At 38.6% G+C, this 16,904-nt stretch overlaps 1 protein-coding gene across 4 annotated transcripts in view; it reads right to left on the bottom strand.

The window, feature by feature from the left end:
* Positions 1 to 16,904, bottom strand: part of USP32 (ubiquitin specific peptidase 32) — a 147,528-nt gene that overhangs the window by 112,675 nt on the left and 17,949 nt on the right. For 3 of the 4 annotated variants that reach the window (XM_054008217.1, XM_054008219.1, XM_054008220.1), the window contains exon 2: positions 1,761 to 1,888. In XM_054008217.1, coding sequence (XP_053864192.1) covers positions 1,761 to 1,888 — 128 coding nt within the window. The remainder of the gene's footprint in view (positions 1 to 1,760; positions 1,889 to 16,904) is intronic. The other variant, XM_054008218.1, reaches the window with a different exon arrangement.

The raw sequence follows: 16,904 nt of genomic DNA, 5'->3' as shown, positions 1-16,904 counted from the left end.
GGAGGCGGCGCTTGCGGGCGGAGGCAGCATGCAGAGCCGCCTAGCCGCGCCTCTGCCTAGGATCAGCAAGGACAGGTCGCCGCTTGCGGGGAGCAACGCAGAGCCAGGTAGGGAACCTGCTGGCCCCACGCCAACCGGATTATAAACCGGACTTTCTATGAAGATTAAAAATGCCGGTTTATAGAGCTTTCCAATTGGTACAGGGCCAGATAACACACCTTTTACTGTACTCCTCTTAGGAAGGAAAAACCAAAAACACAACTATAAAATAAGGAGTAACTGGCTAGGAGATAGTATTGCTGAAAAGGATCTGGGGGCTATATTTGAACACATTTCAAATCAACAATGTGATGCCGTTGAAAGAAAAAGGCTAACATTCTGGGGTGTATTAATAGGTCTCTCATATGTAAGTCATGGGTGGTAATTGTTCCAGTCTAGTAAGCACTTGTGAGGACTTAGCTGGAATACTGACTGTGTCCAATTCTGGGCACCACACGTTGTGGACAAATTAGACAAATGTGGACTAATTGGAGAGTCCAGAGGAGAACAACAAAAGTGATAAAAGGTTTAGAAATCCTGACCTATGAGAAAAGGTTAGAAAAACTGGGTATGCTTAGTCTTGAGAAAAGAAGTCTGTGATAACAGTCTTCCATTATGTTAAGGGCTGTTATAAAGTGGACTTTGATCACTTGTTCTCTGTGTCCACGTAAGGTAGGACAAGAAGTAATGGGCTTAATCTGCAGCAACAAAGATTTAGGTTAGCTATTAAGAAAAACTTTCTAAATATAAGGGTAGTTAAGCTAAGCCTTCATGATTGGCGTTTTTTAAGAACCGGTTAGATAAATACCTGTCAGGGATGGTGTAGGTTTACCTGGTCCTACCTCAGCCCAAGGGGCCAAATTTGATGAACTTGAGATCCCTTCCACCCCTACATTTCTAGGATTATCTTTTTAAAAAATTAGATTTATGTACTGTGTACAAGGTCAGCAACACTGAAGAGAATATAAATATAGGATTAGGAATGACAAGGAGCAAGATCTCAGTTTAAAGTTCTGGCTAATCTTATTCTTTGTTCTTTTCCCTCCAGCATTCAGTATTTTATTAATTTCTCTCTCCAATCACATCAACACTGACAAATAAAACATTTTTCTGAATATGCATATTAATGCACAAGATGGCAGCATGGTGTTTTGAGGGTTATTTTATTTATTACACACACACACACACACACAAATATTTTTATATATGGCGCACATTTTGTTTCTGGCTGTTTTCCTGCATTATGTAGGAGTCTTTACAAATACAGTTAAGCAATCCTATTTCATTTACAATGTTTTAAGACACTTAAATTGTCAGTAGAATTCTACAGTAACAGAACTATTGGTACCTTTAAAAACAAAGAAAGCCCCACCCTGTCATGATAACTCTACAGAATCCAGCTCCCACCTCAAATCAACATCAGCCTAGGATTTTGACTCTTTCTCTAAGAGAAGAAGGTATGCCTCTCCATTCCGTTTCCCCAAGCCAATCTCAGGCTGCCAACTGTGGGTGGAGAAGCACCTCACTGTCATTTGACAGCTATTGCTCTGTCTTGATTAAGCAACAACATTAATAGTATCTGACCAGAATTTTGGCTAATTGTCCCCAGCCAGAAAAAGTGAGCTGTAAAGCTGTATTAAAAATGGCATGCTCATCACAATTACATACATACATCCTTGAAGGAAAACAGTAAATATATAAATACAGATAGATATAATTACCTCTGCAACTTTTGGAGGCACTCCATCACCAAGCACTTCCCTAATGAAGCACTGCTGGCTCATGTAACAGGAGAGTCCACAAGTTCTCTTGAAAGCATCTCTCAGACGTTTTAGTTCTACATCTGTAACTGTATTAAGAAAAAGAAATTATAAATCAAGAAAGATGAGCAGGAAGATTTAGCAGCCTTAACTTTGATATCAAGAAGTCCTTTTACAGAAAAATAAAAGCTTCTAAAACATATCCTCTTGTCTTGCAATAAAAATACCTAGATAAATTAAATGCACGATTTCTTTAATTTATTAGCTCTCATTAGACATCTGGAAAAATATTCCAGAAAAGGAGTGAAAAGTCATCTAGAACAAAAAATGTAACATCAATTGAATGTTCTCTGAATACAATAGTATATTGTAATACTTGTTACAAAGATAAACACTGTGATAATTACACATTATCATGCTACAGAAAAATAAGCTGGCATTATATGCAAATCTGGACTGAGTATAAGCCACCACATGATTTGTAACTGATTGTTGCCAACATGTAGTAAGAGTTGAACTAGCCAAGTTGTTTCATGTAAGCAGTTTTCATTTACCAAATAGGTCTGTTTTTGTGCTATATAAAAAAAGTTTCTGCAAATTATCACCTACAGTTTCATATCATAACAAAAAAAGCATTAATAGAAAATAGTTCTAACTAGATTATGGTTAAAGTTTTGACAGGAGTTGAAGAATCGTTTAAGTGTTTCCTCCACAGTAACAGCTACAAGCTGATTTCTCTCCTGAAGTGTATTGGCACCTACCTACGACAAATGACAAAAGGATTGATGGATCACCCTTTTACATGCACAAAGGCTTCCTCTTGCCTGAAGAACTGGTCTTTGATTTTAACATTTTACACCTCCAGCATCTTTCTAATGAAGTTCTTCAAGGTCCTAATTCAGCAAGGCACTTAAGCTTGTGCTTGAGTGCCTCGTTTGAATGGAAGTCCAAGTGCTCTGACAAAATGAAGTCTCATCACCCTGTGAGATTCCAGGCTATATCCATTTTATAAAGATGTTGTTAGGCACAGAAAATGTGCCTTGATTAAATTCCAAAGTGGGTCAATATGCAGTGTAGCTATAGCCCTGTCGGTCCCAGGATATGGGAGAGACAAGGCAGGTGAAATAATACCAACAGAGGTTGGTCCAGTAAAAGGTATCTCATTCACCTAGTCTCTCTAAAATGGGTTAATGACAGAACTGGGAACAGAGCCATGGAGTTTTGATTCCTGTTGCCTATTGCAACACCACTCTCTCCCTTAAGACAATCTGAGCAGCATAACCCCCATCTCAATCCTGCATTTAAGTGGTGTGTTAACAGACTTTTCCTGCTGACTTAAGGTTAAAAAAAAAAAAGGGAATTTAGAAAATGAAGTGCTCTGTTTCTGTCAATGAACAAGTAAAACTGTCCCATACCTAAACCTGATAATTAAAGTATCTAAGATCATTCCCTTGCCAATGCAGGAATCGTTTCTAGCAGATTTTTGAAAGCACATTATAAGCTATTATCAAAACCCCTTGAATCTCTCCTCACCCAAGTATGTGTTCTCCATTTATATCCTAAGAGGAAAGGAATGAAACATTAACTGGAATTCCCATCCCAAGGCTGTGTCAGACTGAGACAGGTTTGTGACCCTATTCTGCCATTAGAAGACTATGACCCAGATCATGCATCAGTGACATTGTACTGCAGCATAAAGCCATTTTTCACACTGAAGCCAGAACACAAAGCATGCAGCACTGGATGCAAAACTAACATTACCACTAGGGCATCTTTCATCATCTTCATTAGATTACTCAAACAATCTCCCCTCTTAAAGGTCTCCAAATCAGCAAGCTAAAAAAATAACAAACAGGCCTGAATGGTTATTGGGGTTTGGGACTTTTTTGTGTGTGTTAGAAGCATACAGCACACCACAGATTTCATTCCAGCCAGCATCCTTGAAGATTACAACTTGTCCCTTAACTCATTGAAGATTCATTGTCACTGTTTTGTCAAAAATCTTTCAAACCAATTTCAAAATTGGTTCACATTTAAATTAAGGATCTAACTTTCATTAATAACTATGTTCACAAGAAATCCCCACTTTGCTATTTTCATATATATTATTGGTTAAGGACAATGTTATTGAAATTTTCATATGTTTTTTTAAACTAAAAACAGGGTTTTAAAGGTTATGAGAAATGAGATGATAAAGAAAGAAAAGAAGCTATTTTGACAGCATTAATGCTGCCATACAGAGATAGTTTTGGCGTAAGGATTTTGCTTGAGCTATTGCCACTGCATATCATACTGATAAAACAGGAACTGACATATAATTAGGTGGTCTACTGGCAACGGCACTGTTATCTGGAGCATAAAGTAACATTTAAATTTCATACTCCCGTATTAGTTGCTATCTATATAGTCATTCCCAATTTTTATTTCTTGAGAGAAAGTAGGATTCTATATAAAGCTTTGCTAAAACACCATGGTCTCATTAGAAAATCATCTCGGTGAAAATTCTCTCCTCAGCATTTATCTGGGCACAGGAAACAGAGCCCAAGGAATAACTTCCACAGCTGTAGGTTGCCCCCAAACTCTCCTGAAGAGTGGGGGACAGGATACAAGGCTAGAGATTCTGCACACCTGATCCTGTATCTCACCATAGCCTTCAAACACGTAAGGAATTCATGTAGCAAGGCTTCATACGACGCTTGTCTGACTAAGTATTTTTGTAGGAGTAAATCAAGATACCTAAATCTTGGACAAAATCTAAGTGTGATGAGAACACTGGATGTCCTAAGAGATTTAAGTTCAGGACCTACATGGTAGCATTCTCTGAAATGCTTCCAGTTCCACATGCAGGGCCAGAAAGACAGGCAGAACTACCAGGTCTAAATGCATAGAAGAGACATTGGTGAGGGGAGGACAAATTTAGGCTTATTAAGAACTGGGGAACCTTCTGGGGAAGGAGAGGCCCACAGAGGAAGCATAAGCTGCACCTTAACCAAAATGGAACCAGACTGTTGGCATGTAAAATTAAAAAGGCTGTAGAGGATTTATTAAACTAAGGACTGGGGAAAAGCTGACAAGCATGGAGGACCACATCCCTTAGGGATGAATTTATTAAAAGGTGAACTCTATAGCCTAATGTACAGAATCGGAAAGTAGTTGTTAAAGTACAGGTAGAAGCTAGTGGTGAGGAACAGCCAAACATAAAAGTCCAATTTAAACATAACTCATGAAAGCAACTAAATACTGACAATATGTACAAGGGCTTATATATAAATGCTAGAAGTCTACATAAGTCAGATTGTAATGAGGAAAATAGGAAGGAGCACAAACTCTGGCAAGTAAAATGTAAATGTTTAATAAAACAAGACAAGAAAGAATTGGCGAAGCAACTGGCTAAAGATGCAAAAACTAACAGTAATTTTTTTAATTTTTAAGGATATCAAAGGCAGAAAGCCGGCCAAACAAGCAGTGGGGCCGCTAGATGACGAAGGTATTAAAGGAGCACTCCTAGAAGACAAGGCCATTGCAGAGAAGGTAAATGAATTCTTGCGTCAGTCCTCACCACAGAGGAGGTGGGGGCCATGAGAGCTTTTCTTTTTGGGTGACAAATCTTACACACTGTCAAACTGATGTGTGAACAGAAGAGGTTTTACAACAAACTGATAAACTAAACAGAAATATGCCCCAGATGGTATTCACCCAAGGGTTCCAAAAGAACTCAAATCTGAAATTGCAGAACTACTAACTGCAAACTGGAAAGTAGCTAATGTAATGCCAGGAGATCCTGGCAATTACAGGCCGGTGAGCCTGACTTCGGCACTGGGCAAAATGTAGAAACTATAGTAAATACCACCATGATCAGAGACATGGATAAACACTATTTGTTGGGGATGAACATGGATTCTGTAAAGGGAAATTATGCCTCACCAACCTATAAGAATTCTCTGAAGGAATCAACAAGCATCGCAAAACTGGGGTGACCTGGCAAAATGTCAGATGAAATTCAATGCTGATAAATGAAAAGTAATACACATTGGAAAACATAATCCCAACTCTACATATAAAATGATGGGGTCTAAATTAGCTGTTACCATTCAAGAAAGAGACCTTGTAGTCACTGCGGATAGTTCTCTGAAAACATCCACTGAATGAGCAGCAGAATTCAAAAAAGCGAACAGAATATTGGGAATCATTAGAAAAGGGATAGATAATAAGACAGAAAATATACTGCCTTGATATAAATCCATGGTACACCCACACCTTGCATACTCTTGTTGCCCTTCTCAAAAAAGATATATTGAAATTGGAAAAAGTACAGAACAGGGAAATAAAAATGATTAGGGGTATGGAACAGCTTCCATATGACGAGAAATTAATAAGACTGGGACTTTTCAGCTTGGAAAAGAGATGACTAAGGGGGGATATGATAGAGGTCTATAAAAACATGACTGGTGTGGAGAAAGTAAATAAGGAAGTGTTATTTACTCCTCCTCATGACACAAGAACTAGGGGTCACCAAAAGAAATTAATAAACAGAAGGTTTAAAACAAACAAAGGGAAGTATTTCTTCACACAATGCACAGTCAACCTGTGGAACTCTGTGCCGGAGGATGTTGTGAAGGCCAAGACTAACAAGACTAACAGGGTTCAAAAAAGAGCAAGGTAAGTTCATGGAGGATAGGTTCATCAATGGCTATTAGCCAGGATGGGCAGGGATGGTGTCCCTAGCCTCTGTTTGCCAGAAGCTGGGAATGGGTGACTGGGGATGGATCACTTGATGATTACCTGTTCTGTTCATTCCCTCTGGGGCACCTGGCATTGGCCACTGTCAGAAGACAGGACACTGGGCTAGATGGACCATTGTTCTGACCCAGTATGGCTGTTCATATATGGACAAGGGTCATCCAGTTAATATAGCATACTTGGATTTTCAGAAGGATTTAACAAGTGCCCCACCAAAGACTCTTAAGCAAACTAAGTAGTCATGGGATAGAGGGAAGGTGCTTGCATAGATCAGTTACTAGCTGAAAGAGGGGGATAACGGCAAGTTTTCACAATATTCATTAATGATCTGGAAAAGGGGGTGAACAGAAAATTGGCATAGTTTGCAGATGAAACAAAATTATTCAAGATAGTTAAGACCAAAGCAGACTGCAAGGAGTTACAGAACATTAGAACATAAGAATGGCCATACTGGGTCAGACCAAAGGTCCATCTAGCCCAGTATCCTGTCTGCCGACAGTGACCAATGCCAGGTGCCCCAGAGGGAATGAAAAGAGCAGGTAATCACCAAGTGATCCATCCCGTCGCCCATTTCCAGCTTCTGGCAAACAGAGTTTAGGGACACCATCCCTGCCCATCCTAGCTAATAGCCATTGGTGGACCTATCCTCCATAAATTTATCTACTTCTCACACTGGATGACTGGGTAACAAAATTGCAAATGAACTTTAACATTGATAATGCAAAGTAATGCACATTGGAAAAAATAATTCCAACAATTCATATACAATGAAGGGTTCTAAATTAACTGTTTATCATCCAAGAAACAGATCTTGTACAAACAAGATGTACTTTTTTCACACAATCCACAACTAACTTATGGAACTCATTGCCATGGACATTGTAATCGCCAAAAGTATAACTGGGTTCAAAAAAGGACTGAATAAATTCATGAAGGATAGGTCCATCAGTGACTATTGCCAAGATAGAACAGGGACACAACCCCATACTCAGGGAGACCCTAAATCTCCAACTACCAGAAACCAAGAGTGGAAGAAAGGGGTGGATCACCATAACTGCCCTGTTCTGTACACTCCCCCAAAGCTCTGGTATGGGCCACTGTAGAAGACAGGATACTGGGCAAGATGAACCATGGTCTGACCCAGTATGTTTTTTATGAAAAACTGTTCTACTTTACAGTAAAATAAAAGTATTATTAGGAGACCTTTCAAGAGGGATAAGTGTCTTCCAACACAAAAAGCGAAACTTTCTCCCAGCATGGTATTTTTCCACACAGTTTGGTTCCAAGACAATTTCTTTTAGTCTCTGTATAAAATTAATCCAATCTTTGTTGTGATTATAAATGGAGAAAGGCAAAGAAAGATGTTTAAACAACATAACCTAAGCCTTGCATTGCCAGATGCTTCAGGGTTTACATAGGTAAGAAGATGTAATATGTACACCCCACTGACTTTCAAGGACCCAATTAAGGTATTAAACACACCAACTTGATGCATGGTTACTTAATACAATCCCTGTCACTCCCAATGCTTTAATTTAATGCACTAAACTAAGTTAAATACCACTTCAGGTTCAGTTTCCTAAAAGAGGTAAAATGCAGAGAGTCAAGAGAATGAATTGACAGCAAAACATACCTAAATTCTTAGTTCTACTAAAAGCTTTTCAATTTTTGTATTAAATTACTGCATCGCTGAATTAGAATACAAACCTTAGCATTGTATGAAGAGACATTGCCAATGATTTGTATTTAAATAAACATCGGCTTCATAAAAACTTCCTGAGGTGTAAATATGGATTACTTATATTGGGCCCTTCTCAACCACACCAACAGGAGTATACCCTTTTTTTCTGTCTACTGAGCAGAAGCACAGCAACGAAAAGAACTCCCAGTCCACCAGCCTGGTAGATACAAACATTAGAACCTTATAAGTGGTGGTCTACAGTCTAGCCTGAAAGACTAGAAGCTTCGGGCCATATTCCAATCCATTAACACTGACAGGAGCATGCACTGATTCAGAGAAGTATTACATAGCCTTCTGATTCAATAAAAAGCAATCTGGTACATTTCCAAAGGTTTAATTTCCTTTCTTCCTTCTCCTTCCCATAATCCCAATATTAGTACAAAAGGTGCAAAATGAGAACTTTAGGCTAACAGCTTTATCTTGCAACTTCTCACTCCTTCTATTTTTTTTTTTTTTAACTGGATCTCAGCCTTTCGCTTCTGAATCCCCTCATTTTCTGTCTTCCCAATCTGTGTCCTTTTCTCTACATATGCCATCAGAAACTACAAACACTCCTACATGGGACTGCAGTTGCATGCCTACAAAGCACATGTCTCCAGCTGTAATGACAACCCCAGCCACTTAGGAAGAGAATAGGATCATGCAATTCCAGTCAGTTTCCAAATGTTAATACTGGTGCTTCTAGTTACTGTAAAAGCACTACAGAACAGAAGCACAAGCACAATCCCGATGAATTATATTTAAGATTTTCCTGCTCGGTTAAGTGAAAAAATGCAGCATATCACGCCCAATTTAAATCTTCAATTACTGTTGTAACAGAAAATTTCATTTACCTGATAAATGTGAATTGGCTGCATATAATATGCTAGAATATAAAGCTACTTTTTACTCACCCAAGTACTTTCCTAGTCATAAATTTATTGACTGCTCCTTTATAAGATTTACCTTTTTTAATAATTAAAACAATCCATAACCTGGCAACCTTAACTACAGCCATCATTTATATAGCACCTTTAAGGGGCTGCAGAGGAAGATTTGGCCTTCTCCCTCCTTCCACCACCGCCTGATCCTCCTGTTCCCACCTTAGGTATCCTCCCCCTCCACCAGCCTGACACCTATTTCCCTTACACCGAACCTCTACAAATCTGAATTAGTGGCACTGTGACCGGGTGCCTGGGGTTTCAGTGCCACTCGAGTTTGCCCCATCACACCTTCAGTTTTCACAGCTTTCATCACAGAGCACTCTAGAAATAATGTATATATAGCAATCACTACACACACCACTGAACTGCAGCCTTCTCTGTGTTTAATATCACCTCTAATATCTAACACCACATAATATTTCCTGTGCTAAACTTGTGTAGTGAAGAACACTGAACTAAATAAACTGTGGAGCAATTGAGGAAGCTGAATATAATTGTGCAAGTTTGAACTGGACTAGGAAACCAAGAGGAAAAAGCCTCTACTTGTAAGCAGTGGATACTGCAGCTGGGAACGTGCCCCCCGGTCAGGAAGACAGACTCGCAGCTGGCTCCCTCTGAGCTACCGCACTAGAAACAGCAGCGTGGACGCTGTGGCACATGCAGGGGCTTAGGCTAGCCACCCAAGTGACCCCTTGGGTTCAAACTTATAGCACCTTTAAGGGGCTGCAGAGGATGATTTGGCCTTCTCCCTCCTTCCACCACCCCTTGGGTTCAAACTTGGGTGGTCAGCAAGAGTTACCGCCCATGCCACAACATCCGCACAGCTGTTTTTTGCCCGCTAGCTTGAGAGGCGCTAGCAGCGGGTCTGTCTACCTAAGCTGGGAAGCTTGCTCCCAACTGCAGTGCAGACACACCCTAGTGCTCAGGACCTCTGTTTTAGATCTCATCCAAAAGGCTGTCCTACCTGCAGCACACTTACACCTAATGCCATGAAGGACACTGAGGCTATGTCTACACTACAGACTTCACAGCGGCACAGCTGTACTGCTCCAGCTGCTCTGCTGTAAGATCTCATGTAGCCGTTCTATGCCACTGGGAGAGAGCTTGTGGAAGTCTCTAGTCACTCTATCAAGTAGCTGGGTCATCTGGAAATAGAAACTCCTTGTCGCAAGGGTCCATAAAACACTACCAGGCTTTTTTTTTTTTTAATTTTTATTTTTAATGGGAAGTTCGGATTTTTTTTTCCCCTCAGCATCTTTGCTGCTTGGCAGATACACCGCCACTGCCCATACCCAACTGCAACGGAAAACTGAAAAACAATCAGATTTTCCCCTTGACTTATTGACCCCATGCACCAGTGTATTTCTCTATTATTGGGAAGAGAGGGAAAAAACCAGACAAATTTAACAGATTTGGAAAAGGTCTCCTCTACTTTAAGGGCATCTGGACAACAGTTAAGAACGGTTCTCCTTGTAACATGCCTATTCCTCCTCTATTCTACTTAACATCATGCACGGTTGCATACCAAAGTCTTAATATTTTGGAGGCAGGCCTGAGAAGTCTGAGAACAGTGCACTTAATCTGCTCCCTTCACATTTTCTCTATGGCTTCCCCTTGCTTTCTTCTACTAGTGTTTAACCCCTGGTAAGGAGGAGGGTGATTTTTATTATATTATTTGTATTACAATAGTTCTTAGAGAGCAGGGTCCCATTGTACAGTGCCTAGCACAAAAGAAACAGCCACTGCCCTGAAGAGCTGACTATCCAAGTTCTTCTCTTAGGCTCTTGCTTAAAGATGCACTTTCCAATCCCTTTTGCTCTGTCAGTTCCAAAGATGTTCATTAGACATTAGGAAAAATTCAGCTCCACGCACCTAGGAATCATCATGTTGGGACTATATGTTTATTTTTATTACTTTACAAATACTGTCTTGGGCATACACCCTTCTTGTTCTAATCTACTCAATCACATTTAAGTATCGGTGCCCTCCGATATTTATATCTGATCTACTTATTCTGTCAAGTTGGCCTAACTGAAGTAATGAATTTTTCTTCACTAATAACTGGTTTTGCTTTCATTACTACATAAAATATATTGTGCTCACTCAACGCTAATATATCAAGTGTTTAATTTGGTTATTCTGCCCAACTTACTGGCTACCGCCAGTGCTAGATGTGTAATATTCCTCAGGAGACTGTTGATGCGGTTCAGAAAGCAATCATTTACTACATCCATCATCTGTCTACATCTCAGCGCATGTCGAAAGGGCTTAATACCAGGAAGGTTCAAGTTACCCAGAGTCATGATCTTGTCATCTTCAAAAGTCGTATGAATGCTAAATGAGATACTGCGTTTTGTACTACTGCTCTGCCACACACACAACAATTATGAACCCACTGATATAGCTTCTCATTTAATACAAAAACAACAAGGAGTCTGGTGGCACCTTAAAGACTAACAGATTTATTTGGGCATAAGCTTTCGTGAGTAAAAACCTCACTTCTTCGGTTGCATCCGAAGAAGTGAGGTTTTTACTCACGAAAGCTTATGCCCAAATAAATCTGTTAGTCTTTAAGGTGCCACCAGACTCCTTGTTGTTTTTGTAGATACAGACTAACACGGCTACCCCGATACTGGACATCATTTAATACAAGAAACCCAAGAAAATAATTGGACAACTTCCTTCTTCCCAAAACATTTATTTTGGTGTCTCAACAGAAAGCTGTCTATATATGAAGTATTTTATAACTGTTTCTGCCTTTACTGAATCTTTAAGAGGAAAGGACCAAGATCTTTCCACCTGCTTACAGTCTAAAATATATACATACCTGTTTAGTTTAAAAAAATGTTTCCAGGGAGAAGACTCCCAAGGTCCCCTTAACACTTTTTTATACTAGGGAAGGCAAAATAATGCTGATGTATTTTACAGGTAAAGCCACCACTAGTGGCTTCCTGGAGCCCCACATAAAATGACAGGCCAAACCACGGTCTCGCTTTTTAAAGAACAAAAGGGTATTACTTACACTACCTCTCCCCCCGCCCCCCATCTCCTTCCACCGCCGAAATGGAAAGAAACTCCAAGCCCATCCACCTTCTCTGGCTGCTTAAGGTACTAGTACTTTAGGAGGAAAGAGCTCTGACAACATTAGAAAGCCTATACTAGTTCAGCCCAAGCGGTTAAAATTAATTTCTTCACAACTGGTTATTTAAGCTCCTGAAATCATTATAATTTCTGCTGTACCCAATACATCTTGAAACCTATTTTATTTTGGTCTTCCAGGAACATTGTGTATTGCTGCATTTTAAGTGCCTTTTTCACTCCAGGAATACACGGTGTTTCTATAATTAAACATGGAAAAAATAGCTTACGCCAAACCATGGTTAGACGTTTGAATTAAACCAGCACAAACAAGTAAACACAAAGTGATGGATGATGCTACCATCTCCTTTTCTCAACCAGTTATGCCTAAACCCTGGGTGCATGTGTCAATATTTTAATCACTGAAGAGAGGTACTTAAGGTTGCTGCCCCCAGAGTTTCATCTAACTTCTATTTTTTATGTCCTGTAGGGTAAGTGTCTACAGAGTCTATTTAATTTTTAGTGTACTTAATTTCAAATACGTTTACACTTTTTATTCCTTTCAACATACATTTCATGAAGTCATTGAACAATCAACAAATGTTGATAAACCTTTAATTCACTATTTATTTGGGCCAGATTTCAATCAGTGACCTAAAGATGAAAGGCTCTAGATACCATTAAGCCTGAACCATCCAGTTCCAAAACCTGATGTCCTATGAGGCACAAAAGCTATGTACAAAAGCAATAAAGTGAAACCAGTTTCACTAATAAACCATGCTTTAAAAAGCTATATGCTTAATACCCACTTCAAACAAATGCAACCCTAACACCTGCCCTAGATTCTGATCTTGTTTACTAAGACAATTCTGCTGCCTCTACCTCTCAATAAGCATTTTTCCTTCTCACTAAACTATTACCTATTTTAGCATGTGATAAAATGATCATCCCTGATAGCACACAAATTAGTTACGTCTTGCCTTATACTCACTTTAACACGTGTCTGGTTTTCCTACATAGTAGAATTAAATGTAAATGCGGTGGTGATAAATAACTGCAACATGACTTAGACAAAACAACAATTTAATATAAATTTTACGAACAAATTAGAGAGCTTTTGACCCTTGGATACTTTTGTTGTGCATATTCAGACTAATATTTTTGCACTTCTCAAAACTGGAGTAAGTCGTAGCAGATTTATTTAAATGTGAAACTTCCAATTACTCCTTATTATGTGAATTTGAACTGCAGCTTCACAAGGCGGCTGCTTTAACAAGTAGATAACGTTGTATCACAATTCCAGGCACTGAAAATTTAAATGACTAATACAATACGAAAGTTCTCTGTACAGATCTCAGTCTGAGATTCCATGACCTTGTGATTTAAATTTAAAAACCTGTTCCTAAGGAATAGCTGACTGCAAGCCCTTATGTGAGGTGCTGGTATACTGGTCAGCTAGGGGTTCATGTTATCCTTACATAAAGTGAGGACATTCTATACCTCAGGCTTCTCTCCTTCCTTAGCTTCACCGCCTCAGGCGTTTTACTCTAAGAGTGCTCCATTCGAAAAAGTTATGGCCTTTTCCAAGGTTGGCATCAGTGGTAACTAGAACTATATTTTTGCAGGGACACATTCATTATGTAATGCTGTGTTATTCGACAGCACTGCATTGTCTGCCAGATGGAAGCCAGAAACTGAGAGCAGAACAATTCATCTCAATAGCCTGTACAACCTACACATGATGGCAACCCAGACTTAAAGTCAGACCCTTAGAGGGGGTAGGATATAGACCTCAATATTGATTCAAAACCTGTTTAAGTTATTATAATTTATTCTAATTTTAGGTTATTACAAACTTGTCTTCACCTTTAATGAATTTTGACACACACAATCCCTTGTTATTTAAGTCTCAGGCCTCCATGTAGAGTTTCCCCATAGTACTGAGATGTGCCAGTTATTTGTTATGAGAAAGGGAAGTGGAATGAAAAGCAGAAATGAGTTTGGTTTTAACTAAGCGGGATTGTACCCATATTTGTAGAGAAATTAATGTGATGAGCGTATGATAAATGGGACAGTATCTTTACTGTCTGCTACAGAGAGTCGTCACTTGTTCAGAGAGATCCATTTTACTGGGGAGTTCATGAAACTTACAGCCATAAAAGAAATGTATACAATAATACAGGCATCTGTCAAGTAATGCAATATTACTAGACCATAGTAACTAGCTCACACATCTCCTCAGGGTAGAAACACAAAGGCAGTGAGTGACCTGCTTCAGATTAATACTGACTAAGATTCATGAATGTTTATATAATGAACTTGAGTTGAACTGTTTGCTTTCTGAAACGTACATTCTTAAGTACAGCAAATTAGCTTTCAAAAAATACCAAAAATATTTTCTCTCAGTAGATAACAAGTCTATGAGCTATTTTACACACACATACACACAGCCTGCTGTTTACAGATAATATTTTTTCAATAATATTGTTAATGTGTTCATAATCTGACAGTAGAAAAACCATACAGCACAAAAAAAAAATCTAGCGTCATACACCTTCTAAGACAAAACTCATGTTAGCCAACATAGCAATATATTATCACTTGTCCAATGAAGTGGGATGAAATTTCAGTGTTTTGCAATGGAACTCCTAGTAGTGCTAATTTGGAGCTACGAATCCAGTTCTTTAAAGTTGTAATTTAAGTAAGTACAGGATTATTTATATTCTGATATTGTACCTGATGTAAAATTATAGCTCTCTCACACATAACTGAATCCAAAGTAATATCTTATAAAAAAGAAAGATTACTCCTAAATTACACTGAAATAAAATGTTCTTACTATAAAAGACTAAGTCACACACAACTCTACTAAGGAAAGCCATCCTAAAACTGTTTTCTTGCTGGCAGGTTTGCTATAATTTAGAAGACTGTTTAACGAAAGATTAGCACTGCATCCCTTTTCCAGCTCTCTGCAGGGAACGCCTTATCTCCAGTCCTTTGGAGTTAAATTAAAATTAAGTGAAACTGCACAATCTCAGCTAAAAATTGTACTGTAAAATACAGTAGTTATAACATAGCTTCAGTCAATCCAAACGTTGGAGAGTATATTTAGTTCAACAGCATAATTTAAATCTGAAGCAACTTGTACAGACTTATGATTCTAAAAGTTTTTAAATTTGTAAATACCTAGCTCTATAATTTTTAAATATTTCCAAGAATAATTATATTGTAAAATAAATGAGAAAATCCTAAGTGATCCCCCAGATTTCTTACTATGGAGTCTAGGTTTTGTTTGCTTTTTTAAAAGGGAAAGGCCATCAATCACTGGTAGGTGTAGGTCAAGAATTCAACTGGAGGCTGCTAGATGTAGCGTGATTTTTAGAGGGCATGGTCATCCACAAATCCCGCTTCTAGCAATGGGAGTTACAGGTACTAAACACCTCCAAAATTTAAGAATAAAATTAAGCTACTTCTAGTCAAGAGCCTAATGTCAGGTAACAAGATGCTAGATATAATATCTAATGTCACAGGGAAAAAATTTAAGTTGCAGAATGAAATTTAAATTTTATTGTTTTTCTTCTCATCCTACTTAAGCTTATTTAACAGACATGTATAAAGACAAGATCCCTGCCCTGAGGAGTTCACAGCCTAAGGCCCCATTCCTGTGAACATGAACCTGTGTGTAATTTTAATGCAACTACTCTTGTACTTAAAGTCAATCGGACTAGTCCGACGCTTCAAGTTAACCATGTGCAAACACTTGCAGGATTGGAGCATAAATACCATATGGAAAACAAACAACAACTTACAGGATTTCATCTTCAAGCAACAGATACCACAATCTTCAATTGCACACTGTGCAGTATCAAAACTACTTAAATTATCTCTAGATGCGAACAGTATTTTCTTTAGAAATCAAAATAAAAGTCTCACTAAATCAGAAGTCAGCCATTCTTACTACCAAACAGAGCTAAGCAGGTTTTGAAAAAGTATACAAAGTTGTCTTAACATTTTAGAAACTCTTCTCTTTTTTCTTCCAGGACCCTGTATTTTTACCCCTCCCCGTTTCTTGCCTTACTTTGAAACACTTTAAGATGAACCGACTGCAGTTCAGGATGCACCTTTTTTTTTAACTAGTGGAAGTTCTAATGAATGTCATATTAAAAAGCATGGACCCACTTTGGCTCAGGTACATCCATGCAAGCCCACCTAAGTGGGTTGCACATGCCTATGACAGCAAATTTACTCTGTATTTAAAAAAAAAAAAAATATTCCCTACTAGATTTTTTTAAGACAATTATTGAGTGTAAATCGATTGTAACAAATATTTTTAAAATCTTAATTTTACCACTTCTGCTGTTTGCTTTTTACATTTCACTGTGCCTCAAAGGAAAGAGACTTGATACAGCTGACTACTAGGTTCTCACACACTAGCACAACACTGCTAGTTGAGTGAAACGCTATAGGACAGTACTTAAATCTAAAGGCATGTCTATACTAGAAGTGCTACAGCGGCACCGCTGTAGTGTGACACTTACTACAGCAATGGAAGGGGTTCTTCCAATAGTGCAGTAAATCCACCTCTCTGAGAGGCAGTAAACAGGTCAATGGAAGAATTCTTCC

Source organism: Malaclemys terrapin, chromosome 18 (genome assembly GCF_027887155.1).
Source record: "Malaclemys terrapin pileata isolate rMalTer1 chromosome 18, rMalTer1.hap1, whole genome shotgun sequence".
Classification (NCBI taxonomy): domain Eukaryota; kingdom Metazoa; phylum Chordata; order Testudines; family Emydidae; genus Malaclemys; species Malaclemys terrapin.
This window is presented reverse-complemented; position numbering and strand designations above follow the sequence as displayed.